The sequence below is a fragment of the Aspergillus stella-maris genome (assembly GCF_047715825.1).
Source record: "Aspergillus stella-maris strain CBS 113639 unplaced genomic scaffold BDV14scaffold_108, whole genome shotgun sequence".
Lineage (NCBI taxonomy): Eukaryota > Fungi > Ascomycota > Eurotiomycetes > Eurotiales > Aspergillaceae > Aspergillus > Aspergillus stella-maris.
The window spans coordinates 42,847-55,084 of record NW_027396902.1 but is presented as its reverse complement, the minus strand read 5'-3'; the positions used below and the strand labels follow the sequence as shown (position 1 = coordinate 55,084).

The window sequence follows — 12,238 nt, the reverse complement described above, 5'->3', positions numbered from 1 at the left end:
GACCCAAAGACTGGATGATGTATTTATGTCTGCCGACCCACGGGGAACATTACCATCGGTACGATCTGCCGGAAGCTGCACAGTGCGACGCGAATACCCTGCGAAGAAAGACGTCAAGAGTCAGAGCTTAAAGAGACTCCTTGCAGCAATGATAAAACTACGGCGAAGTAAAACCTGAAATCGGCCGCAGATATCTTTAGGATGCTCAGATCGCGGACGCTGAGATCATTGGATGACGACAACCCAAGTACAAGGCGACCTCTTTGTTAAAGATCGACTGCCGCTCAAGACAAGGGTGGTCAGCGATGGGGGAGACATGGGAAAGCTATCTCTTGGCTCGTGTCATATCGTCCAACAATAGATTTGCCATAATCTGTACTCTGTACAGAGTAGTAGTGGATAGTAGATTGTTGTATCAGATGATAGACAAGAAGTGGTGACTGTTTATTTGGGCCATGGCGGGTCATCTGCCGCTAAGGCGTGATTGATTGACTTACTCTTAGCTTCTCCTCTTTCGCTTTACCACTTTCTTTCTCATCTCCATCTTCTTCCGCTCTACACCGCTATCTATCTTTCCCTCTTTTTTCCTGTGATTCTTTCCTCTGTATACTGTACATTATTTGCATCATTCTTACCCCGCGAAGAGAAAGCGAAACCGTTGTCCCGTCCCGTCCGTCGAAGAACCGTGGGACACTAACCTCTTCATCCACGGGCCTGAACTTAATCAACAACGCCCCTTCAGGTGACGCTGAGAGGACCATGTTGGTCGGTAAGCAAGGCAACTACTTTCCCTTCTCGTCCGAACATGATCTAACACTGTCAAGACCGCCAGATCTAAGGGGAAACAAGTAAAATGCCCCGATCGATCCCTTCCTACTTCACCTCCTCCCCGCAGGAGGACCCCGAGAATGTCGGCCCAAGGCATAACCCCCGGACCGCCCCGCCCTCCCCCTCCGCCATGAGACGAAGCTATAGCTACCTATCCGAATCCCACGATACATACCAGTCGCTTGAGCCCCCGATCGAAGCTGGCGAGACGACCAGCCTGCTGGGCAAGGCCAAGGAAAGCGGAGGCGGTGGAGCTGGAGCTGGAGCTGGAGCTGCAGGTCCCGGCCAAGGACGCGGACAACCGCAACGATCTTACACTACGTTTTCCAACTCCAGCGGGCCGGAAGGTGGATTCAGACATACACTCTTCGCGAGCAGCTTGCGCCGGTCGCGACATCATAGCCGGGCGAACTCGACGAACAAACGGTTTAGTCGGCGTGAGAGCCTGGACGGCGCCGCGGCCGAGAGCATGGCTGCTTCGGTGAAGGATGCCATGACCGCATCATTCCTGGATGACCGGATGTGGTACGACCAGTTTACATCGACGGACTGGGTGCATGATAGTGTTGCTGATGGAGTGCGACTGCGGGAACTGCGACGGAGGAAGGATATCCGCGGCCGGGTGATGGCCTTGTTTGACGGCGCCCAGGGCTGGCTTCTTGTTGCGCTGATTGGCATCATCACGGCTGCGATCGCTTACTTTGTGGATATCTCGGAGGAGTTTGTGTTTGATTTGAAGGATGGATTCTGCACTACAAGTTGGCTGCGGAGCAGGGAGACTTGCTGCTCGAATGTCACTGAGCACGGTGAGTGTCTTGACTGGCGGACTTGGTCTGAGATGATGAATCACCATGGTGGAGGCAGTGTCTCGGTTGACTTTGGAGTCTACGTGCTTTGGTCTGTGGCCCTTGCCGTGATCTCCTGTCTTTTGACATTACTTACCAAGACCGTTGTACCGTCGTCGGTGTCTTTGACTACGCTGGATGAGAATTTGGCTGCTGGGTACTCTCGTAACTCGAAACCTACGACGGATGCCGATGTTTCGCCTGAGTCTGAGGGCGGCTCATCCCCGCATCCGCCGCTGCCTACCCGGCCTGATATGATCTACTATTCCGCTGCGGGTAGTGGTGTTGCCGAGGTAAAGGTCATTAACAGTGGTTTTGTTCTTCACGGGTACTTGGGCTTCAAGACATTGGTCATCAAGACCTTGGCTCTTATCTTCAGTGTCGCCTCCGGTCTCAGTCTCGGCAAGGAGGGTCCGTATGTGCATATTGCAACCTGCGTCGGAAACATCTGCTGCCGACTGTTCAGCAAGTACAATCTCAACGACGGCAAGCGACGTGAGGTTTTGAGCGCTAGTGCTGCCAGTGGTGTTGCTGTAGCCTTCGGTGCTCCAATTGGTGGTGTCCTCTTTAGTTTGGAGGAAGTCAGCTACTACTTCCCACCTAAGACTCTCTTCCGGACATTCTTTTGCTGCATTGTCGCCGCTCTCTCGTTGAAGTTCCTCAACCCCTACGGCACCGGCAAGATTGTGCTGTTTGAAGTCCGGTACCTGGGTGACTGGGAAATCTTCGAGCTTGCCATTTTCATGGTCTTGGGTGTTCTCGGTGGTGCGGCGGGTGCTCTGTTCATTAAAGCTTCCAGTTTATGGGCAAGATCGTTCCGCCGCATCCCTGCTATAAAGAAGTGGCCTCTTTTTGAAGTTGTTCTTGTCGCACTGCTCACTGGGCTGATGGGTTTCTGGAACCGGTACACGAGACTTCCGGTGACTGAGCTGCTGTTCCAGCTGGCCAGTCCTTGCGAACGCGACTCTCAATCACCGGATGGACTGTGTCCGCACCCGGAGGGAATCGGCGAGGTCATCACCTCGCTTACGGTAGCGTTCGTGATCAAGAGCATCTTAACTGTGGTGACTTTCGGCATCAAAGTCCCTGCCGGTATCTACGTTCCGTCGATGGTTGTCGGTGGTCTGATGGGTCGCATAGTCGGCCATATCACGCAGTACGTGGCGATGCAGTACCCCAACTCTTTCATCTTCGGCTCCTCGTGCGCCGCCACCGCAGGCATGGAATCCTGCGTGACCCCAGGCGTTTATGCTATGGTTGCTGCGGGAGCTACTATGTGTGGAGTGACTCGCTTGTCGGTTACCCTTGCTGTCATCCTGTTCGAATTGACTGGAAGTTTGGATCATGTCTTGCCGTTCTCGCTGGCCGTTCTCTGCGCCAAGTGGACTGCGGATGCTATTGAGCCGCATAGCATTTATGTACGTCCCTCTCCTTTTTGCTTTTGATAAACACATACTGACTGATCCAGGACTTCCTAACCGAGATGAACTCTTACCCTTTCCTCGACAACAAACAACAGATCATGTCCGACGCCGAACTCGGTGACATTGTTCGTCCCGTCCGCCGCAGCCGCATGATCGATGTAACCAACTCCCCTCTCGTCCCCGCGCGAGAACTACGCTCGAAACTCCAGCACCTTCTCATGGCCGGCGAGCTCGATAGCGGCCTCCCTATTCTCCGCGACGGCGTCCTCATCGGTCTCATTCCCGCGCCGGACCTGGAATACGCGCTCGACAGTCTCGACGATGAAGACAATACCTCTTGTCTGATGGGCATGGACACATCCTCTGCTATATCTGATACAGACGATGAAGATTCAGTTCGTGTGGACTTTACTAGATATATAGATCCGGTATGCTCTTTTCTTTTTCTCTTGTTCCTGACCCGTACTAATTAGTTTGCTTGCAGGCCCCCCTCGCCCTCGACATCCATTCCCCGATAGACCTTGTTTACCAGTGCTTTGTCAAGCTGGGCCTGCGCTACCTGTGTGTTCTCTCCGACGGACAGTACGCCGGGCTAGTGCACAAGAAGGCTTTTGTGAAGTTTATGAAGGAGAATGATTAGATGCGACGCAAGTCGTCCTAGAGTTGCATTGCATTTTGCATACTATTGTTATGGTCTTGGCTATACATGAGCTTGACCCTGATAAATTTACGCTGTGGTGGACATTTTCGGTTTCTGTTTGAAATATCTTGCTTTGTCTTCATGTCTGTTTGTTTTTGTTGCTTGATGATATATTGCGATTCAGCGTTGGATTTTCTTGTCTGGTTATGTTTTGCATTGGCATCAGCGATATGATATTTTTGATTATAGTATGACTTGTTATTGTTATAGTTTTGATATTGTTTTGGATCATGGGTATCTATTATCCACATCTAATCATCCATCTTACACTTTCCCCTTTTTTATCAGATTTAATAGGTACGAGGTTATACCCTCTCATACCCAGCCATCCTAACCCTAACATCCCCCTCCGTAATCCACTCCCCGCTAACCTCCTCCCCAACCCACTCGCTCACTTCCTTAGAGCTAACCTTCTTCCACTTATCACTCTTAAGTTCCTCTGCACCAATAGGAAAGAAAGTATCACACTCAAACCCTCTCCCATCAATCTTCTCAACATCCGTCATGACAATCCGGATCTTCCTCTTTACCCCAGTCCCAGACTCAGTCTCGGAAGGTAATCGCAGCGAAGCACCATAAATCTCCGCACCCCCAATAACGTATACATTCCCTACTTCACCCCCCGCAGCATCCCTGTCTAATTGTTGTAGCGCGTCGCCAAGAGACGACGAGACGAATGCATCTGTTTGGCCTTCCGCTGGTGCCGATGCTGATGCCGCAGGCGTAGCCGTGGTATTCTGCCCTTGCTCAGCAGCCTTCCTCTCAGCAACTTCCCTCTCCCTCCCCCTCTTTCCCTCCAGCTCTTCTCTAACTCTTTCCGCAACAGACCCCCCCTTGTCGCGCGAAATAACAACACTAACCCTCTTCCCCAGCGGCCGGAGCTTAGCTGGAACAGAATCATACGTCTTGCGTCCCATTATAAGCGCGTTCGTTCTCGTTTTCATTTCCCCATTGCCATTCCCACTCGTCACAGCGACCCCCATCCCAATTCCGACTCCCGAAAGCTGATTTGGGTCTGAGGAATTCGTTAGCGGGAGACGCGCCGTGACGCGCGCGAAAAACGACATGTCGGATTTGATACGCGGCCAGGGGAGGGTTCCCCCCAGTCCTATTCCTAGGCCGGAGGGAAGGGGAGTCGTCGCGACTATTAGGGTTAGAGGTTGGGGTGGGTGTGTTGGTGGCATGTTGGGTGTAGGCGTGGGCAAGTAGTGTGTTGGTGGGTTGGTGCTTGCGGGTTGGCAATGCGACGCGTTGAGAGGTAAGTGTGCGATGCAGTGCGATGCGATGCGGTGGGGGTGCGCGGCTTCGGCTTCGGCTTCGGCTTCGGCTTCGGGCTGCGTAGGGAGGGAAGGCGGGCTGAGATTGAATCAAGGTGAGAGGTGAAAAGCTGGTGAGAAATGGTGGGCTGAGTGGTTGTTGGTGGTTCATGGTGGTGTACCAGTACCGGTAGGAGAGCCAGGTCCCGTCAGGTGATTGATTACGATACCTACTGGTTCAGCGACACTTTATGGTAGAACTTTAGGGCGATTGTAATAGGAATGAAACTACATGGTACATTGAAGATGTTTGGTGCTCTTATTAGGTCAGTGAAGAGGGTAAAATTATTCTGTTGGTTTCAATGTTGGGAAAATGTAGTAGATGTATATTTCTGAGCATATCGAGCAGGGTCGGTCAGAAGATCAATTCTCCCTTAGGCAGCACGTGACCCGCCTTCCTTTGTGTCGACCAGCCTACCAGAGCACCCTGTGATAAACTAAACTTACACATCCCCCAAAGCATCATGATTGGGAGGGCATCATGTCTGCCGTTCTCTCTGTCAAGAGAACTCGTTGCTTGGTTCTTAAATTACTGTCGGATCTTTTGGAACCTGGAGAATCGGTAAGAAGCTCGCCGTGAAGTATCGACAGCAGGATGACCTGCACACTGGGGGTTCGACAATAGAACGGCAAGAGATCTATGAAGCGACACGACTTGATGCAAAACTAGGGGATATTGATATAGTAAAAATAAAAAAGCAGTCTGTTTCCGCCTCCTGAACCCGCAGATGAGACTTGTGAAGCGATATCGTCCCTAACCTTGGCAGGATCGTTCCGTGGTCTGATGGCAATGCCAAGGGAAAGCTGAGCGATGAGGTATGCCGGGAGATCGATAACCTCCATCACCTGACAGAGTCTGAATGCTGGAGTACGCCGCGACTCCTTGCTTGGCAAACTCAGAAGCAGGACGCCGATGAAAAAAACCCAGGAGGATATATTGCATACATTGTCATGGAGAAGGTTCCCGGCGAGAACCTCGCGAAATTCGATGACTATAGCGAAGAAAAACAAAGGCAGATCAAGTTAGCATTCCTTGAAGCCATGTGGTAAGTGATATCCTGTATCTCCATGTCGAAGTTTGCTGATCATATAGGGAATTTTTCCGCCACTGCTATACGCACTGGGATCCACGCCGAGAAAATCTCTGGGACCGCGAAAACAAACTATGGTTTGTCTGCCCATGAGTGTTGCCTCTTGCCTGTCATGCTGCTCATGTCTTCCAGCTTTATTGTTGACCTCGAAGACGTCGAATTTCGGGAAAATCGAAAACCGAACAATGTACGTTTCAGCCCAGCGAAGGAGCTGGAGTACTGGAGCCTCATCAAAGGAGAATTCAAATATGACTATTTTTTTGACGAGCAAGAGTTAATGGAGTACGCGAAGACTGGGCTGTATCTGTGCTAAATCCCATCTCAATTGGAGGGATGTTTCGCTTGGGTCTGTAGGTGCCAACAGTTCTAGAGGCAGGTGCGTATGCTGAGTACACAGCCCCTGCCTTTTACCCTTCAGTGCATGGGCAAGCTAATCCAACTAGTCTACGGGTATTTTGGCGATTGCTTTTCCAGCAGAAAAATGAAATGGAAGGGTTCAGCGATAAACACATAAAACCTCAGTTATGTCGCACCCGACTCTTCATCGCCCTCCCGAAAATATTATACACCACCATCTGCATCAAACTTCTCTATTCTACTATACCTTTATCGAGATTCCCTTTCTTTTCCAGCTCAAAATGGTCGGTGAAGGGGATAACGTCGCATACCTGACAGCGTTCGATATAATAATGGACAATTTCCCCGATAATGCTGAAACAGGTAGACACTCATCCGGAACCGGCCTCCACAAGATCGACTTCAAGGGCAAGCTCGAATATTGGGCTGATTTTCAGCAGAACGTTCGCACATTCTGTTCGAAGGTGAAGTGGGACAAGTCCCTTGAACCATTTGCCGCGCGCCTTGAAGGGCAGGAAGACATCTATTTCACCGAATACTTCCATTGCGGTGCAGAAATACCTAGCAGTGCCAGATTTGTGTCGAATATCTTGAAACCCACAGCAGGAGTTGCGAAGAAGCTGGGATATGAGTTGCGATTCAGCGACTGGACGGCAGCCGATAAAAACCTGGCATGGCCCAAGGAAGTCATTGAGGCCGAGAAACAAGCGAAAGATAAGCGCTCGATTCCTGATTATGCGCTGCTTCTCCCAAGGCCCAGGAAAGCCCATGCACTCGGAGAAGCCAAACATCCGTGGTCCAGAAAGGCTGATCTTCTTGTGACAAACGCACGACGTGGGGATGGTAATGCGGATGACGATTTAAGGCGGTTCCTAGGTAAGTAACCTTATACCCCGGGTTATTGTTCCATAATTTTTTGCTAAAAATAGATAGGACAGGTATCTCGGGATATGTGGGCAGCGAAGTTGAAGTATGCCTTTTATGACGACCTATAAGTGGACTGTCTTTCTGCAGCGCAAAAAGGTCGACGGAAAATGGATGCTATTTTACACGGACCCAATATCCAACAAGAAAAGGCTGGAGCCCTCGGGCGATGTGTCTGTTCGAGCATGTATGTTGTACATTCTCGACACAGTCTCGCATCAAGAATCGGACTGGTCATTGGCGCACGAGGAGCAAGAGCCCCTATCAGAATGGGCAGTGATATAGGAATTACCACTCAAAGCCCTAGCAGAGACATGTATGCCCGCGAGATTACGGAATCCGACAGCCGGCGGATTTATTCGACTCCCCAAGCGCTCTCGAAGCCCTGATCGGAACGAGTACTTGGATGTTGGCAACTTTCAGAATACGGAGAATTTTATAAACTCAATAAGGACGGCAAGGTGATCTCGAGACATCAGGATGAATGGGACACGGACCTCAATGATTACAGCCAGCTCTATCATGACGAACTCAAGGTACACGACTCAACTCAACGCGCGAACATTTTGAGGATACAAGTGGTAAAGGAAAGGGCAAGGTTAGGGTTGATGTTGGGGTTGAGAGCCCCATGCCTGCTGCCTCAAAGCCAGCATACACGTTGATTGAACCATTGGAAGCCGACTTTAATTTACCTCCATAGAGAGAGCGGCAAGAGGCTTTGGAGGCGTGAGTGGAAGCTGATTGGTGACTCTTTTTTCCATGATATGAAAAGGCTCCAAGCAAAATGTAAAGAGGCCTAAAGCACTGTGTTATTTTTAGTGTAGTTAGTCTGGAGAGGAGGGGAAGCTACCAATGCCACGGTCCCGAAAGTTACATGCCTATTCATCCAACATAGATAGGGAAACTGTCTCTTTGTCAGTTTATTTTCATATACCACACTGCTATGTGCTACGCTATTGCCAGGAACCTTGAATCAAGTTTATCCTGCCCATAGGGCTCGAAAGGGCTTATTACTTAGAAACGAGTAGTAAGTAAAGAAGCATATTCACGGGTATCCTATAAGCGACATTTGCAATGATAAGGACCGAAAGTTCCCTCTTGTAACTCCGCGAACGCCTAAAACGCAATTACCCTCAAACCCAAGCCGAATGTATCATATCAGCTCAACGCCATCTCAAATACAAATCATTTTCCAAAGAGACAACCATGCCTGCGCAGCAGACCCATAAACTGGCGTGCAGCATTTTATTCTTTTCCCGGCTTCAAGACCCCGCCATCTTCAATAACCCTTTGAATAACCGCCGCATCCCGCTCAAGTTCCTCCCTTCGCTTCGTTTCGGACTCGTCTTCGCCTAGCGTGTCGAGTTTGCCGAAGAGCCAGGTCTCTTTCATTGTGCGGGTTAGGGAAAGGATGTCTTCTGCTGCACGGATCTTTAATCATACTTGATGTTAGCGCTGGAATGAAACAGTAATGTTGATTTGAAATAACAGCAAGAAAGAAGAGGGCGTAGGCTCAATTGTCTCAGAGAGAGAACGACTGCGGTTTAACGCAAGCAAGGAGATTGTAGAACATACCAAAGCCGTAGACTCAACATCAAGCTGGTACGTTTCGACGGCGGTCGTGGTGTGGCTTGTGCTTTCGACCTGGGTACAATCCGACAATCAGTCCATGACCTTCTACCAATTGTCGCCTGAACGTAAAGTAGGACTCACAGTAGCTGTAGCCATAATATTTTCGAACCGCTGAAGTAATTGCGAGATATCGTTGTTTATCCGGTCTGGAATATCGATAAGCAATCCGTTTACTTATGGAGCTAGAAGACGACCGGTCGGGTACGGCAAGGCGTGTTGCGGGATTGACGTACTGTGAAGAGCTTTTGATGTCGGTTGGGAGTCCATCTTTGTGAGATTGAGGTTGTTTGTATGTTGTAGTTCGCTCGTCGCAATGGTGGGTGGATGATAATGGGATGGCGGGGCGGTGGGGGAATTAGTTTATTGCCGGCATTATGCACGTAGTAGGACATGAAGACTCAAGATATATACAAATGCTACGTCGGACGATATGAGGTGAAGCATCGGTTTTCAAGAAGAAGACAGATACAAAGTGAGATATCAGTGGTTGGAAGCGTAAAGCCAAAGTCATCGCTTGTTGGTATTGTTATATGGACTAAATATAAGATTGTGTATCTATGTCACTGCTCGGACCCCATGCTCCAAACGCCATGTGTAAAGTTGTTTTACCATCAAGTTAATAGTTTGATCGAAAATTCGTGGAACCCCCAAACGAGACTCCAACCGCTGCCGGTGTGAGCAATCACCGCACGTACTTCGACATGAACTTCTTGTGGAAGTCGGATCGCAGTAGATCGTTGACAAACTCCTTCCCACGCTTGTCTTCCGTTCCGCGGGCCTGGTTCTTAAATACGACATCATCGTCCCACCTTCGCTTCATGTTGAAATCAGTCGGGTTGAGCAGCGGGTTGCCTCGCGCAATGTCGACTTCTCGTTGTTCTTCTTCCTCGGCGGCGCGTTCGCGTTCCTCCTTCTCCTTCTGAGCGAGTCGTTCTTTCTTGATTTTCTCTAGCTCGCGCATTAATTCGGCAGCTTCGTCCTCCTCATCGCTAGACCTAGTCAGCGCAAAACTCCTGAAACCAAAAAGAAAATAACACGCACCTTTCTTCATCACTACTATCCTCGGACCCGTCCGAGTCCGCATCTATATCTCTCGTTTCCTCCAGAATCCGCCGCCGCTTCGCCTCTGGATCTTCTTCTTCCAAGTCTTCATCACCGCCGGGCCCTTCGAGCTGGCGCTTAGGGGTCGCGCTCTCGGTGCTGGAGGGTTCGGGGATGGGGACGCCGTTCTTCTTAGCGAAGTGGTTGGCCTCAGCCTGGAGCAGTTCGGCGCGCAGGTCGCGATGCGCTGACTCGCTTTCGGTACCTTGGCCGGATTGACTAGTTGGGTCAGCAGTGGTCCAAGACCCAAGGTTCACCATACCTACCGAGTCTTCAAGTGGGTGTGTGCAGGAAGAAGACGTTGGTGGTATGCCGGGCCGCGGAGGGCCTCTTTTCCCCGTGCCTATATCCTGTGAGTGACGTCCTTTGAACGGTTGATTACGGAACATACGGGGTCGAAGGTGGGTCTGTGAGCTGCAAAATGTTAGCTATTGCGTCCAGCCAAGGGAAAACGACAACTTACCGGTAGTCATGGTGTTGAGCGCCGGTTGAAGTCCAAGGCGGAGGAGTTTGAGATAGCGATGGATAAAGGAACGGAGCCTCAGGCTAAGATCAAGCTAGCTCACCGCCTTTGACGTATGGTTGTGATTGGGCATGGAACAACAATGGCCCGCCCATATTCAATAACGCTCAGGAAATTTCCAGGCGCATGCTCGATTTCTCTTGACCCCATCGGGGCCGAGTCTGCCCGCAAGAATGAACAAAGAAGCACCGCTTTCGATTGCTGAGCGCGACTTTATCCTCGATGCGCTCCGCGAGGACGTGAGGCTGGATGGCCGTGCGGCCGAACAGCTCCGTCCGCTCAAGCTCTCGTTTGGCGACGAATATGGCCATGTGAAGGTGCAACTCGGGAAGACCAGGTTAGTCCCGTCACTTAGGCTACTGAGAGACTCTGCTAACAGCTCAACTATTACAGCCTTGCTGTGCGAATCTCTGCCGAAGTTGCCAAACCCCACGACGATCGACCGTTTGACGGTATCTTTAACATTGCGATGGAGTTGACTGCGATGGGCTCCCCAGCCTGGGATAATGGCAGGTATGGACAGCCCTTCGATTTTGAAAGGATATTACTGACTGGACTATCCTAGACAAGGGGACCTGGAAACATACGTTACGAATGTGTTAGACCGCGTTATCCGTCACTCCAACGCTCTAGACACGGAATCACTCTGCATCCTCAAAGGCGTCAGCTGTTGGACGATACGAGCCGACGTACACATCACCGACTACGATGGCAACCTGATTGATGCATCCTGTATCGGTGTCATGGCCGGTCTACAGCACTTCCGTCGCCCGGACGCTGTGGTTAAGGACGGCCAAGTGATCGTCTACGGCATCGACGAACGTGTTCCCGCGCCCTTGAACATCACGCACAAGCCTCTCTCCATCACATTCAACACTTTTGACGAAGGAAAACTGGTTATCCTTGATGCGACACGGAAAGAGGAGCAAGCGGCCGAAGCCGATGTGATCATTGGAATGAACAACGCTGGAGATGTCTGCTACGTCTCTAAATTCCAGGGCTCCCCGGTGGACGCTTTGGTGTTTGTCACAAAGACCTCAGTGGCCCTGGAAAAGGTCAAAGAGCTTAACAGCATCATCGACAAGGCCCTACAGGCTGATCTTGCGAAGCGGGCCAAGGGCGGCCTCGCGGAGCAAGCTAGAGCGGAGAACGATCGGCCTGTCGCGTAGTTCACACAAAGTTCCTTTAAAGGGGTTAATGTATCTAGATGAATGAATTCATGAACGTCTTAGAAAAGCAATATATAATTTTACAGTGAACCTGGCATTCATGTAATAAAGATTGACAGCTGCTGATCAGGGAGCTAGATATTGGAACAAAGAGTTGCTGACGTTCGGAATTTTATAAGGGGCCACAAAGAGGAACGGGCACGAACCCTTGAAACAATTCAAGTACAGACTCGATACCCCAGAAAAATTAATATAGATGTCATAGAAAGACTTGAAGGGGCGGCACGCTAAAGATCCTTGCATCGAGCGCCCACGTCAAGCTCTCCAT

The 12,238-nt window shown here is 50.5% G+C and overlaps 6 protein-coding genes across 6 annotated transcripts; 4 read left to right on the top strand and 2 right to left on the bottom strand.

Moving 5' to 3' along the window:
• Positions 1-853: 853 nt before the first annotated feature.
• BDV14DRAFT_205869 (chloride channel protein) lies at positions 854-3,737 on the top strand (the record flags this gene model as incomplete). The annotated part of the gene is made up of 3 exons (XM_073774812.1): positions 854-3,091; positions 3,142-3,525; positions 3,582-3,737. The coding sequence occupies 3 exons, from the start codon at positions 854-856 to the stop codon at positions 3,735-3,737; spliced, it is 2,778 nt and encodes a 925-aa protein (XP_073622219.1).
• A 365-nt stretch (positions 3,738-4,102) lies between these two features.
• Positions 4,103-4,714, bottom strand: BDV14DRAFT_193930 (dihydrofolate reductase; the record flags this gene model as incomplete). The annotated part of the gene is made up of 1 exon (XM_073771846.1): positions 4,103-4,714. The coding sequence occupies one exon, from the start codon at positions 4,712-4,714 to the stop codon at positions 4,103-4,105; it is 612 nt and encodes a 203-aa protein (XP_073622218.1).
• A 1,055-nt stretch (positions 4,715-5,769) lies between these two features.
• On the top strand, positions 5,770-6,761 carry BDV14DRAFT_13329 (uncharacterized protein). Its single transcript, XM_073766180.1, has 6 exons — positions 5,770-5,814; positions 5,881-5,929; positions 5,983-6,159; positions 6,207-6,281; positions 6,337-6,554; positions 6,648-6,761. The coding sequence occupies exons 2-5, from the start codon at positions 5,925-5,927 to the stop codon at positions 6,515-6,517; spliced, it is 438 nt and encodes a 145-aa protein (XP_073622217.1). The 5' UTR covers positions 5,770-5,814; positions 5,881-5,924; the 3' UTR covers positions 6,518-6,554; positions 6,648-6,761.
• An 81-nt stretch (positions 6,762-6,842) lies between these two features.
• BDV14DRAFT_193929 (uncharacterized protein) lies at positions 6,843-7,770 on the top strand (the record flags this gene model as incomplete). The annotated part of the gene is made up of 3 exons (XM_073771845.1): positions 6,843-7,128; positions 7,219-7,441; positions 7,533-7,770. The coding sequence occupies 3 exons, from the start codon at positions 6,843-6,845 to the stop codon at positions 7,768-7,770; spliced, it is 747 nt and encodes a 248-aa protein (XP_073622216.1).
• A 1,847-nt stretch (positions 7,771-9,617) lies between these two features.
• On the bottom strand, positions 9,618-10,719 carry BDV14DRAFT_184998 (spliceosome-associated CWC15 family protein). Its single transcript, XM_073770607.1, has 5 exons — positions 10,682-10,719; positions 10,610-10,632; positions 10,485-10,561; positions 10,159-10,437; positions 9,618-10,106 (listed from the first exon to the last, which is right to left on the bottom strand). Exons 1-5 carry the CDS (start codon positions 10,689-10,691, stop codon positions 9,800-9,802), a joined length of 696 nt encoding a protein of 231 aa, XP_073622215.1. The 5' UTR covers positions 10,692-10,719; the 3' UTR covers positions 9,618-9,799.
• A 132-nt stretch (positions 10,720-10,851) lies between these two features.
• BDV14DRAFT_13257 (exosome non-catalytic core subunit RRP45) lies at positions 10,852-11,973 on the top strand. The gene is made up of 3 exons (XM_073766155.1): positions 10,852-11,078; positions 11,135-11,254; positions 11,307-11,973. The coding sequence occupies exons 1-3, from the start codon at positions 10,915-10,917 to the stop codon at positions 11,908-11,910; spliced, it is 888 nt and encodes a 295-aa protein (XP_073622214.1). The 5' UTR covers positions 10,852-10,914; the 3' UTR covers positions 11,911-11,973.
• Positions 11,974-12,238: the final 265 nt, after the last annotated feature.

Bases quoted from the DNA above. Each gene is read 5' to 3' on its own strand.
- BDV14DRAFT_13329 (XM_073766180.1), top strand. The intron at 6,160-6,206 runs GTAAGTGATATC...CTGATCATATAG, and splicing joins GCATTCCTTGAAGCCATGTG to GGAATTTTTCCGCCACTGCT. The intron at 6,282-6,336 runs GTTTGTCTGCCC...CATGTCTTCCAG, and splicing joins GACCGCGAAAACAAACTATG to CTTTATTGTTGACCTCGAAG.
- BDV14DRAFT_184998 (XM_073770607.1), bottom strand. The intron at 10,562-10,609 runs GTATGTTCCGTA...CACAGGATATAG, and splicing joins ACAGACCCACCTTCGACCCC to GCACGGGGAAAAGAGGCCCT. The intron at 10,438-10,484 runs GTAGGTATGGTG...TGACCCAACTAG, and splicing joins CACACCCACTTGAAGACTCG to TCAATCCGGCCAAGGTACCG.
- BDV14DRAFT_13257 (XM_073766155.1), top strand. From the start codon at position 10,915: ATGAACAAAGAAGCACCGCTTTCGATTGCTGAGCGCGACTTTATCCTC. The intron at 11,079-11,134 runs GTTAGTCCCGTC...CAACTATTACAG, and splicing joins GTGCAACTCGGGAAGACCAG to CCTTGCTGTGCGAATCTCTG. The intron at 11,255-11,306 runs GTATGGACAGCC...GGACTATCCTAG, and splicing joins CCAGCCTGGGATAATGGCAG to ACAAGGGGACCTGGAAACAT.